This window comes from Eumetopias jubatus, unplaced genomic scaffold (assembly GCF_037043125.1).
Source record: "Eumetopias jubatus isolate StellerSeaLion01/CBP00866 unplaced genomic scaffold, mEumJub1_p1.0 scaffold_2, whole genome shotgun sequence".
Lineage (NCBI taxonomy): Eukaryota > Metazoa > Chordata > Mammalia > Carnivora > Otariidae > Eumetopias > Eumetopias jubatus.
In genome coordinates this window covers 169,992,710-170,005,728 of record NW_028274808.1, presented here as the reverse complement: position 1 = coordinate 170,005,728, position 13,019 = coordinate 169,992,710, and the positions used below count along the sequence as shown (strand labels likewise).

The window sequence follows — 13,019 nt, the reverse complement described above, 5'->3', positions numbered from 1 at the left end:
AAATATTTTAATTGTTAAATATTAACACTTTCTACTATACTATTTTCTGAGTAAACACTTAAGTATCTTGTCACCATATTTTATCTGATGATCATTACTATTTCCTTTTCCAGCAGTAAAAACGACCATTTTTTTATTCATCTAGTTTTGGCCCATAAAATATAAACATATTGAATTAGAAAGAACCACAATAAACAAGCTCATGGACCCTAAGTATATTTAACTGGGTTTTCTTTCTTTTTTTTAAAGATTTTATTTATTTATTTATTTATTTATTTGAGAGAGAGAGAGAAATCACAAGCAGTGAGTGAGGAGGGGCAGAGGCAAAGGGAGAAGCAGACTCTCTGCTGAGCAGGGAGCCCAATGTGGGGCTCGATCCCAGGACCTGGAGATCACGACCTGAGCCGAAGGAAGATGCTTAACTGTGCTACCCAGGGACTCCTAGCTGGGTTTTCAATGTGACCCGATAATCTTTTACTTTGTCCTCTCTATTCTGAGATTATTGCTCTGCACCTCCACTATTTGCAAGTCCTTGACCCAACATGACCCCTTCTATCTTCTTCAAAATATCTCACCTCTTACTAACAGACAATTGAAATTGTCAATATGTCAGTCACCTTTCTTTCATGTCCCCACCAACAAAACTGCTCATATCTTTATCCATTCTTGTTTACTTTCCTCCAGTCTCCAAGGAAGAGGCTTTCAAGGCCAATCCTTGTGCTTTTGATTCCATCCTTTCACTCTCTTTCTGGACTTTATTCCATCAATTAGCCCCTTCTTACATTTTGACCTTTCCTTCTCTATGTAATTGGTGACTTCACCAATTTAGGGCACCCAGGCGCCCCTAAGCAGGCTTCTCTTAACTGATGTCTAAGAAAGACACAGGAAAATTATAAGCCTAAAGTCATTTACTTGCTAAGAGGAAAATCATTCTACTTACTAAGATGATTCCTTCTAGAATTTTAAAGTACGAGTGCCATGTTTTTAACCTCCAAAGCCAGTGGGTTTTGGAAAAAGATTTCATTTCTTTTGTAGGCTACACTAAATAGTGCAAAACTAAAATAGCTGCTTATAGTTTATCTAATTTCCTGGAATTAACATATTAAAAATGAGATAGGGGCACCTGGCTGGCTCGGCTGGAAGAGCATGCCACTCTTAATTTGGGGGTTGTGAGTTTAAGCTCCATGTGGGGTGTAGAGATTACTTATTTTTAAAAAAAAGACAGCACGCGCACAAGAGAGAGAGATAAAAATAAGTTATAACCATTAAATAAAGCCAATACAATTATGAGATGTCAGGGTTTTGAAAACTCAGACATTGACTCTAATGAGGACAGTGAGCGCTAGACTTTCAAATCTTTTATATTCTTTATAAAGAGATTTAAAGAAGAAAAATTTATTTATGAAATAAAAGTATGAAATATAATACTTCTGTTTCTTTGTTTATAAAAGGTTATTGAGAAAAAACAAGTATGATATGGAAAAGAAATTATTTTAGATCTTAACTTTCTCAATCTAACTATATATCCCAGCTAGATTCAATGTCAATGTAGAACATACTATCTTAAATTTAAAGCACTGAAGTCTTAGGTGGAGCCTGGGTAGCTCAGTCGTTAAGCACCTGCCTTCGGCTCAGGTCATGATCCCAGGTCCTGGGATCCAGCCCTGCATCGGGCCCCCTGATCCAGGAGAAGCCTGCTTCTCCCTCTCCCACTTCCCCTGCTTGTGTTCCCTCTCTCTCTGTGTCTCTCTCCGTCAAATAAATAAACAAAATCTTTTAAAAAATAAATAAATAAAATAAAACACTGAAGTCTTAGCAAGAAGAGTTTCAGATGTCAATCAATGTAAATAGTAATACCAACAATAAGAATCTGGCCAGGGAACATGCCTGGCCAATTGATTTTTTTGTTTTCTCCAAGAAAAATGTCTAATTCCAATACATTATAGTTTGTATTTTTTTTAAATATGGTATGGCTTTTATTTGATTAATAAAGTCTTTATTTACTTATTTATTTATTTGACAGAGAGAGACAGCGAGAGAGGGAACACAAGCAAGGGGGAGTGGGAGAGGGAGAAGCAGACTTCCCGCGGAGCAGGGAGCCCGATACGGGGCTCGATCCCAGAACCCTGGGATCACGACAAGAGCCAAAGGCAGATGCCCAACGACTGAGCCACCAGGTGCCCCTATAATTTGTATTTTTTAAGATTTATTTATTTTAGGGAGAGAGAGAGAGCACGCGAGCGTGAGTGCACATGTGAGTTGGGGGAGGGGCAGTGGGAGAGAATCTTCAAGCAGACTCCCCCACTCTGGGCTCAGTCTCACCACTGAGCTCAGGCTCATGACCTGAGCCAAAACCAAGAGTCAGACACTCAACCCACTGAGCCATTCAGGTGCCCTTAGTTTGCCTTTTTTCCAACTCAGGGTACCTCTGTTTTTTGTTTTTAAGCTAATTTTTATTGAAATAAAACAAAAATATATAAAATTGCATATACATTAATATAGAAAAGTATGTAGCTCAATTTTCAAAAGTGAACACACTTGTGTAACCACTATCTGTAATAAGAATTAGAATATTAACCGTAAATCAGAACCTGCAGTTTGCCCTCTCCGAGTCACTACCATGGCTCAAATTAACATCATGCTGAATTCTATCATCAGAGATCAATTTGCTTATATTTGAACTTTATACAAGTAGAATTATACAATATGTACTACTTTATGTCTGATAGCACATTATTTTGGGGAGAATTTAACCAAATTCTTGCATGTCGGAGTAGTTTCATTGATTTTCAATGCAGTATAGAATTTCATTGCAGGATTATGCTATAATTTATGTATCCATTCCAATGCTGATTAACATTTAGGTTGTTTCCTATTTAAGTCTACTATGAATAGTACTGTTAATACCTGTCTTTTGGTGCACATAGGTATGCATTTCTGTTGGATATATACCTACAAGTGGAATTGCTGGATCAGACTACACAGATTTTCAGCTTCAGTAGACACCGCCGAGCACTTTTTTGAAAGTGGCTATACCAGACTACATTCTGGCAGCACTGTGTAAAATTCCAATTGCTCTAAATCCTTGCTAACACTTAGTATTGTCAGTAGTAATAATTTTAGCCATTCTGATAAGTGTCCTTTGTTTCTGAAGACTAGAGTACACTGCTGGCAGAATTAGTTACTGAATGATTGGATATAAATATGGCTTACAGGATTTCAGATGACATGCAGCCGTTTTATAAAACTTTTATTAAGTTATCTTTCCAAAAAAATTTTAATTCTCCAAAACCAAATCTAGTAGTAATGTTATAACAGGAAAAGAAATGCTATAGCACTAAAGTAATTTAAAGAACTATTATGGGGTTGGGGGGTGCCTGGGTGGCTCAGTCAGTGAAGCAACAGACTCTTGGTTTTGGCTAGAGTCACGATCTCAGGGTCATGGGATAGGGACTGCAGTGGACTCCACAGTGCAGAGTCTGCTTGTCTCTCTCCCTCCCTCACTGCCCCTCCCACCGCTCTGTCCCTCGCAAATAAATACATACATACATAAATAAATAAATATCTTTAAAGAACTATTATGGGTAGCTCATCTGGTAGAAAAAGAAAGGGTAAAGCACAACAGAAGCTACCACACACACACAGAGATTTTTTTTTTTTAATTCAAAGTCTGATTCAGAGAGGAATATATCCATGATGTTGGGTAGCTACTACTCTGTGGGTGCTTTTTCATGGATTTCTATATTTCATATGCCTATAAAACCGGTTGAGACTTCCCTTCCAAAAGACTAACACATTTAAAAACTATGATTAAGCAACCGACTCTTGATTTTGGCTCAGGTCATGATCTCAGGGTGGTGAGATGGAGCCCTGATCAGGCTCCCTGCTCAGTGGGGAGACTGCTTGAGTTTCTCTCCCTCTCTCTCTGTCCCTCCCCTTGCTCACACTCTCTCTCTAAAATAAATAAATCTTAGAAAGAAAGAAAGAGAGAGAGACTATGGTTGATAACAGTCTTACAAATAACAAGGCTTTCCCAAAGGAAAAAAAATAAGAATATATTAATGTTGGAAAAAAAAAAAACACCACAACACAAATTTTCAAAGGCTTCTCTGTTGGGTTTCAAAAGCATAATATCATGAACTCATTTTATAGTGAAATTTTTCAAAATGGGATCCACATATCTTAATAAAATAGCTGGAAGCATATTTTCCTAACTATATATTATCTAAATTCACAGCAATTTTCAAATTCTAATTAAACAAATTTGTGATACTAAGCACTAGATATAAAAGACATCATTTATCCACTCATGGTTTACCTGCTATAAGTACAGTACAATTACCCCCAAATATAATGGACTTATATGAATTAGTATTATAAACATCCACAGTTTTATTATTTTCTTTGTACAGAATACCTTTCTAATATTTTACTATTACAATATGGTAACCATATTAACAAAAGTAGAAAACAGAGAAGAGAAAAAATTACCCATATTCTCACTGCACTAATACAACCATTATTAATATTCTAATATATTTCTTCCCAGTCATTTTCCTTGGGCATACTTGACATAATTATAAATGTGATGTCCACAACATTGTGTATCTAGATTTCTCATTTAATTCCTTTTCAGTTGCAGTCACAGATTTTTACATTAATAGCAATTTATTTAACAAAAACAGAAAACAAAGGACATAAGAACAAAGAGCTGTTTAAAATGGTTTACCTCATAAATAGGGAGTGTAGGAGAGTTCCATGCATTGATTCTTGATTCATTGACATCAACAACTGTTACCCTGATTTCAGGGCACATATGAGCAATGACACTACATGTAGGTCCTCCAACATAGCCCGCACCAATGCAACAGATCTTCTTAATTTCAAACATGATTAAACTAGAAGGAAAGCAGTAAGACTATTCTACTATTGAAAACAGAAAATTTAAAGAAATCACATTGCACATTTATCATGCTTTATAAAAACTGTCAAGGTGACAGATAATCTGGAAAGATTGCCTGCATTCATACTCATTAAGAATTATTAAAAGAGGGGCGCCTGGGTGGCTCAGTCGTTAAGCATCTGCCTTCGGCTCAGGTCATGATCCCGGGGTCCTGGGATCGAGCCCCGCATCGGGCTCCCTGCTCCGCGGGAAGCCTGCTTCTCCCTCTCCCACTACCCCCTGCTTGTGTTTCCTCTCTGGCTATGTCTCTCTGTCAAATAAATAAATAAAATCTTTAAAAAAAATTATTAAAAGAGCGATAATATATAATATTCCAATTGGAATGTCCATTCTCGGCCGCGCTAACATAAAACATGGACAAAAAAAAAGTAACTGGTATTACTGAAGAAGTGTCACAAAGATTATAATGATCTAATATTCAAAAATTCAAGAAGCAAAATAAAACCTTACTTAGGTCTCCCAGGCCACTAGGATAACTTTGACTGGTGAGGAAAAACTCAAGGGTGAACAACCAGTGCAATTCTTGCTTAAATAAATGCTGGTTTACAAAGGTCAGCCTTATGGCAGGTTTAGACTAACACGACAGATAATAAGACTAGTTTGAAAGTCCAGAAGTGGCCTCTGTGATTATATTCCCTATACAATTTGGCTTCAGCAGTTTATTTTTAGGTACTTGACAATGATCTTAAACTCCATTTCAACTTTAATCAGAAACTATGAGATGGCTAAAGGAAAGTGATTTCTGTATTTAGCAAAGCTGTTACACAGATTTTGATGGGTTTTCAAAAGCCATTTGGATGAACTGATTCACACTAATCCAAATGACAAGGTACTGATATATATATATGAATGTCAGTTTATTCATTATAATGAGAACTAGAACTGTCAAACTGATGAGATTCTTAGAATTTTAGTCCTTACCAAGACCGACCTCGGACATCATCTAATCTAACCCATTCATGGATTCCAAAGAGAAGGAAAATGGTAATCAAAGAGTTTAAGTACTTGTTAGTATACTCCTGCATGGGTCAGAGAAGGTATAATGCCTGGCGAGTACAACCCTATTGTGAAAAAAGATACACAAGCCACATAATTAAGATGATCCAGTTCCCTTAAGTCTGAATCTGTATTAATCAAACAATGTTCTAATCACTGGTTTTCTGGGTAGACTTTACTACTGGAAGAAAATAAGCTGAATAACCCATACAAGTATCCTGGTCTGTGTTAGGAAACAAGTAAGTCAGCTTATGAATCAATCTTCAGTGGCCATGTTTAGCAGATATCAATTCAAAGTCTAATGACCCCAGAAACTTTATAAAAAAAAAATTTGGTAAAACAGTAAATATGAGCAAAATTTGGAATCTATTGATTCTACAAAAGAGAGCAATATTCTCTGATATATATACAAAGAAATTTTGAAAATTTAGTTTTTGTGGGACTCCTGGGTGCCTCAGTCAGTTAAGCATCTGCCTTCGGCTCAGGTCATGATCCCAGGGTCCTGGGATCGAGTCCCGCATCAGGCTCCCTGCTCAGCGGGGAGCCTGCTTCTCCCTCTCCCTCTGCTGCTCCTCCTGCTTGTGCTCTCTCACTCTCTGTCCAATAAATAAATAAAATCTTTAAAAACAATAATAAAATAAAATAAAATTTATTTTTTGTTTTGAATAGGTAATAAATTCATAGGGTTCAAAATTAAATCCGTATAACAAAGTATACAGTAAGAAGCCTCAAGTCTACCCCATCCTTATCTCTTGACTACCCACTACTTTGCTTCCACAAGCAACCCTTTTATTAGTTACTTGTGTATCCTTCCAGTGTTTCCAATAAAGTACAAGTAAATACATGTATATATCTTAATAATCCATTCTTTCTAAATCCAATAGGTAGAATACTATAATTTATTATCAACACTCGGCTTTTTTCACTTAATGTATTCTTAAGACCTGTCTATTTCCCTCTCTCTTGCTCTCTTTTTATTTTTATTTTTTTCTGTTTCCGGTAAAACTCTCTCCCTTTTAGAAACAGTTACACTGTATTCCATTGTGTGGATGTACTTACCTGGAAATATTAAAACCATGCTAAATCTGGTAGATCCTCTCTAATTACTTATTTTTTTGAAGTAGGCCCCATGCCCCACGTGGGGCTTGAACTCATGACCCTGAGACCAAGAGACGCATGCTCTACCAGCTGAGCCAGCCAGATGCCCTGGGTAGAGTCTCTCTTTAATAACCTAAATAAATGGGTTCAGAGTTCCCTAATATCTATCACCTGTGAAGCCACACAAACATGATATTCCTATTAAACTTTTAGGGTTCCAAAATTCACCACTGCAAAAATACTAAGCCTAACAAAATTTATTTTGGCAACCATTCATCTTTCATTTCTTCACCCTTCTTCTACACTTCAGTTCTGACTTACTACTCTCCAGGCTTCAAGTGCCCTATACACAAGGAGAAAGAGACACTGCTAGGAGGAAAGGACTGCGCTGGGATTGCCAAGCAACTAAAGCTCAGGAGAATGTTCTGAAAAGCTCCCACCTGGGGGACAGTTGAGCCTGGAGGAGGCTTACCATAGATGTGTCTCCAGCATTTGCTGCTGATCTCCCCACCTCTACAGTAGAAAGGGCTTGGCATCGGGTGTCAGAAAAATTACTTCAACTGCTTCAGGCCTAGTCCCTTGTTCACTTTCATGAAAAATTAATATTCCCAATTTAAGGGTCTACCTGTGGGCACAGCAGAGATTCTGGCCATAGATATAGGTCCTCACACTCAAGAATTTAACAATTTACTTAGGGAAAAATTCAATTGAAAAACATTTATTAAACACCCTACTATGTTACAGCCACTAATGTTCTAGCTACTGTGGATACAATAGTAAACATGACAGGTACAGTTCCTACTCTTACATAGTTATATTCTAGTGGGAAAACGCAAAACAAAATAATGGTAGCTGTGATACATTCCATATAAAGGAAATAAACATGTAGGTGGAGAGGGACAGACTGTCTATGGGGAAAGAACTACTGTAGATAGGGCAGTTAAAGAAGGACTCTCTGAGAAAGTGACTTGTAGGCTGACTTAAAAGATGAAAAGGAGGAGTACCTTGGGCGCCTGGGTGGCTCAGTTGGTTAAGCGACTGCCTTCGGCTCAGGTCACGATCCTGGAGTCCCAGGATCGAGTCCCGCATCGGGCTCCCTGCTCAGCGGGGAGTCTGCTTCTCCCTCTGACCTTCTTCCCTCTCATGCTCTCTCTCTACCATTCTCTCTCTCTCTCTCAATAAATAAATAAAAATCTTTTAAAAAAAATTAAAAAAGAAAAGGAGAAGTGCCTGGATGGCTCAGTCGGTTACGTTCATGATCTCAGGGTTGTGAGATGGAGCCCCTTGTCGGGTTCCATGCTCACTCAGTGCAGAGTCTGCTTGTGATTCTCTCTCTTCCCCTCTCTCAAATAAATAAATAAATAAAATCTTAAAAAAAGATGAAAAGGAGTTAGCACACCCAAGTAACATATAAGGCAGTATAATCAATCAAATGACAAAATGAGTATGAAAGTCCAGAGGGAAAACAAATAAGAAGGTATCTAAAACAAGGGAAATGTAGAATCTAAGCTTGGCCTGAAGAATAAGTAGGATATAGAAAGAAAAGGTAGGTGGGGGAGAGCATTCCAGATGGGGGGGAGGAAGGAGTAAGTAAGGACTCATAAACAGAAACGAGTCCAAAGAAGTAAAGATCAGCCTACTTGGATAAAGATATGGGTATTAAGAAGTGGTAAGAGGTAATAACTGTCTTGTAGAGTGGAAATGAATTTAAAGGGTCTCAAATGCCCCTTTCAGGGAAGCATGTCTATGACAATTCAGGAGGCTATTATTTAATAACTTAAGGTAGCATGGGCTCCCGGGTGGCTCAGTAGGTTAAGTATCTGTCTTCTGCTCAGGTCATGATCCTGGGGTCCTGGGATCAATCCCCACATCAGGCTCCGTGCTCAGTAGGGGTCTGCTTCTCCCTCTGCCTGCCCCTCCCCCCTGCTAGTGCTCGCTCACCTGCTCTCTCTCACAAAAATAAAATCTTAAAAAAATAAAATAAAATAAGGTAACATAATTGAAAGTAACCATAACAATCAATAGCATTTGTGTAGCTAAAAGGGAGGGGAAGAAAAAAGGGAGGATCAACTTGTAGCCCGGAAAGAGGGAGTTAAGAACAAAAATGATGTGTTTACTTCAGCGCTGTCTAGAGAAGAGTGACACAGAATCTGGAAATCATAAGTGTTCTGGTTGGGGCCCCTGGGTGGCTCAGATGGTTAAGCGTCTGCCTTCGGCTCAGTTCATGATCTCCAGGTCCTGGGATCGAGCCCTGCGCCCAGCGCCCAGCTCTCAGCTCAGTGGGGAGCCTGCTTCTCCCTCTCCCTCTGCCTCTCCCCCTGCTTGTACTCTCTCTGTCTCTATCTCAAATGAATAAATAAAATCTTAAAAAAAAAAGTGTTCTGGTTTCAGAGAGGTGGGGTAAGAACAGGCTTTCCCAATGCTCAGATGGCATGTTCTCCGAAGATTCTTTGCGATGATTCCACTCTCCCTTATGAATTCAGATTCCCAGGAATCATAATAGAAAGGAATGACTCAGATTTGAGATATAAGTATTACAGGTACTGCAATAAAATTTCCCTACTATAATATCAAAGTTTCATTCTAATGTAGCCATTAGTCTCTTACGAGTTTAATCATTTTAAGTTAATATCTAAAGTCTCATTAACCCTGGGCCCATGAAGGAAAAAAAAAAAAAATCTACCTTCCAGATCTGCAAGGCTGAAGATGAAGTTCTGAACTGTGATGAACCTAAAGAATTATCACAATGTAACACCCTTACTAAACAGCTAGCCAACCTCTCTAATTACAACCAGTATATCTGGAACACCTAAAAAGTAAAATTTCAAAGTATTTTTGGACCAGAGGATCTTCCAGGGTTACCATTGAATCCCAGAGCCAAGAGGTTACAACATTCTTATATAAACATAGATTGAATGTCTACACAATGCAACTCTTGAGTTCAAGGAGTTCATAATTTAATAAGGTGCTCCCAGGCTAACAGCTCTTATCTGTTGCTGTTACCTCAGCACTTAGAATAGTAGGTTCTCAATAAATACTAATTGAATGAATGAGTAACTCTCCATAAAGGCCTGTTTGAGATGAAGACTGTTATTTGAATATCTTTAGCTCAGATGGCTGATCACTGTATTTTTGCTGAAATTGTCCAGAATACTATCAGCCTTTCTTTTTTATGTAGAACTTTGGCATGTCTTTCCAGAGATACTTTTTTTTTTCTTCAAAGATTTTATTTATTTGAGAGAGAAAGAGTGAGACAGAGAGAGAGCATGAGAGGGGGGAGGGTCAGAGGGAGAAGCAGACTCCCCACTGAGCACAGAGCTCCGATATGGGACTTGATCCCGGGACTCCAGGATCATGACCTGAGCCGAAGGCAGTCAGTCAACCAACTGAGCCACCCAGGCGCCCTTTCAGAGATACTTCTTATCCACCTTGATCACCAGGCTGTATTCAGCTTGCCTTACATACAGCAGCTAGGTAAACTATTGATAGACCTATATTACAGACTTACATGTGTTTTGGGGTGTCCCTGTGGTGCTATTTCACATGAAGCATGGCTTGTAGATGACAATGGGAAAATTACTGAAGAACTGTGCAAGTCCCAATAAATTGTCACTTGCAAGTTTCAATAAAATCTTCAATCTTTATTATGGAGTTTGATACAGCATTAGTGTTAGTAATATACTTTCCCTGACACAGATGTCTTCTGATTCCATATTCCATTTCTACTTTTATGTACCTTCTGATCTTCTGTTGTGCTGTCAGGGAAATGGGAATGTCTGCTTACTGAGTGTGTCAGTTTGAAATGAGTTTTTACCTCTGTATTTTGGGAAAATCTCAATAACCCAGACTGTTTCAAAACTACCCTTCATCTAAAATTTTATAAATTCAGATCAATATTTCAACCTTGATGTGGCTAACAAATATTGAAGGTCCTATTACAATCTAAGCTGAATATAATCCATCCATCCCCACCCCTCTTCAGTATACTCGGCATAATTACCAGTAGCTAAGGCAATGGACGTTGTAGTTGGATACATCAACTTCACACATCATCACAGTCATTTCCAAAGATTAAATACTAACAGATGCCTGACCTGGGGAAAAATATTTTATCAGTGAGAAAGGCACTGTTAATGTTATATCTAAAGGGCATCATATAAAGCCATGTAAATAAGAAGGAAGATGAAGTATACTCATTAGTTACATACTTAATGTTTGAGAAAGGAGTACAGCAATGGGAGAAGAAATGAGATCCTTTCAATCAGGTTTGTCTACCACTTACCTTAACTAGATGTTGGCTACTAACAAGCACATCTCAGAGCAGACAGTAAGCTCTTTCATTTCCAGAAGCCCCCTGAAGAAACAGACTAGACTACTGTTCTCCATTTCATAGAGGATTTGAAGAAACTCAAAGACTCACTGTGTCTTTGAGGGCAGTCAATGGACAGCTACTCCTCTGTATATCTGTAAAAAGCTCCCTACCAGTGAATCCTTCTTTTCAATAAACCAATTTTCAAGCCTGCTCAGTTATCTTCCTATATATAAGAAGTATGATTTTTCTTGTTTCTTTTCTTTTTTAAAGATTATTTATTCATTTGAGAGAGAGCACAAGCAGGGACAGAGGCAGAGGGAGAAACAGATTCCCCGCTGAGCAGGGAGCCCCATGCGGGGCTCGATCCTAGGACCCTGAGATCATGACCTGAGCCAAGGCAGGCGCTTAACCGACTGAGCCACCCAGGCGCCCCAAGAAGTATGATTTTTCAAGGTCTCACACAAACATCTTCTGAAGTACCCAAGAAAGGCCTTCCCTGACATGAAATAAAGCAATTACATGGTGTGGCAGTCAACAATAGATTCCAGGACAGCCCGTACAGATGTCACGATAGAATGTCAGGATTTCGCCCTCAAGGGCTTTCTGGCTCCGTTTTCTCTTTAGTTTCTTAAGAAGGGTGGTTAGTGACAGGAGGAAGGCAGCAGCTCCCCAGGTGAGCAGACCAAACACAAACAAAAGACCAGGACTCTGAGACCAAAATGGGGTCCCTAACCAGAGGACCGCTTCCTTCGGTGGACGTTCGGCTTCCTGGGAAAATCTCATTTGTTTCAAGTCAGAAAGTGAGAAAAAGAAGAAAGAGAAGCGGCTGGAAGACTCGCGAGGGTAGAATAAAAAGCTCAAGCTATCCCATTCTCGGGGCAGCGGACCAAAAGGCGATTCCCGCCCAGAGGCCAAAGGAGGAGACCAGGCTCCTGAGACTGGGAGCCCCTGACCGAGCGCAGAGCGCAACCGGGAGCAGCGCGCACTCCCCCGCCCCGCTCCCCGCACATCCCACCGGGACCCGGGACCTTCCCAAAGGGGCGGCAGGGCCAGCTCCAGAAAGGCGCTTACCCACTTCCAGGCACCGAGCGCAGCGGCCGCTCCTATTCCGACCTCTCGGACAGTTCCTCGCTACCCGCCGCGCTGCAGCAGCTTCTGCGCTCTCGTCCTGCTCCGCCTGACCTCCCCTCACCGTACGCCCCTCCTTCAGGCTGCAAAGCACAGCACCCAGAGTCCCGGGCTCGAGCCCGTATTTAAGGGATTCTGCCCGAGGAGGCGGAGGCTTCATTCCCCCGCAGCCAGGCCCGTCAGGACGCTGCCCTCCGCCACATCCCTGCTCCTCCCGCCACCCTAGGCCCGGGCCCGCCCCTATTTCCTGCTGGCCCTAGGGGCGGGGAGTCGGGGCGGGGCTAATCGTAGCCAGATGAGGAGCCCCGCCCCTAGCCGACCCTGGGCGAATCCGCTCGAGCCAGCTCGGCGGTCCCGCCCCTACCGCGAGCGGCATGGGGCGGAGCTGCGTGCGCGGCGAGTTGGCTGAGGCCCACGGGGTGGGGTTCCAGGTGCCGCTAGGCCGAGAATAGTCTCCCGGCATGAAGCCCGTGTCTAGTCGTCTGGCCCCGCTTCCCTCCCTGTGTCGCGGCCTCCGCTAAC

At 40.6% G+C, this 13,019-nt stretch overlaps 1 protein-coding gene across 6 annotated transcripts in view; it reads right to left on the bottom strand.

Annotated features, from left to right (window-relative positions):
- Nucleotides 1-12,722, bottom strand: part of UGDH (UDP-glucose 6-dehydrogenase) — a 31,960-nt gene extending 19,238 nt beyond the window's left edge. For 2 of the 6 annotated variants that reach the window (XM_028089015.1, XM_028089036.1), the window contains exons 1-3: nucleotides 12,441-12,722; nucleotides 11,058-11,151; nucleotides 4,730-4,898 (exon numbers count right to left, since the gene is read on the bottom strand). In XM_028089015.1, coding sequence (XP_027944816.1) covers nucleotides 4,730-4,898; nucleotides 11,058-11,119 — 231 coding nt within the window. In that variant the 5' untranslated portion in view covers nucleotides 11,120-11,151; nucleotides 12,441-12,722. Of the gene's footprint in view, nucleotides 1-4,729; nucleotides 4,899-10,565; nucleotides 10,830-11,057; nucleotides 11,152-12,440 lie in introns of those variants that run through there. The other 4 variants (XM_028089023.1, XM_028089030.2, XM_028089043.1 and 1 more) reach the window with 4 other exon arrangements.
- Nucleotides 12,723-13,019: the final 297 nt, after the last annotated feature.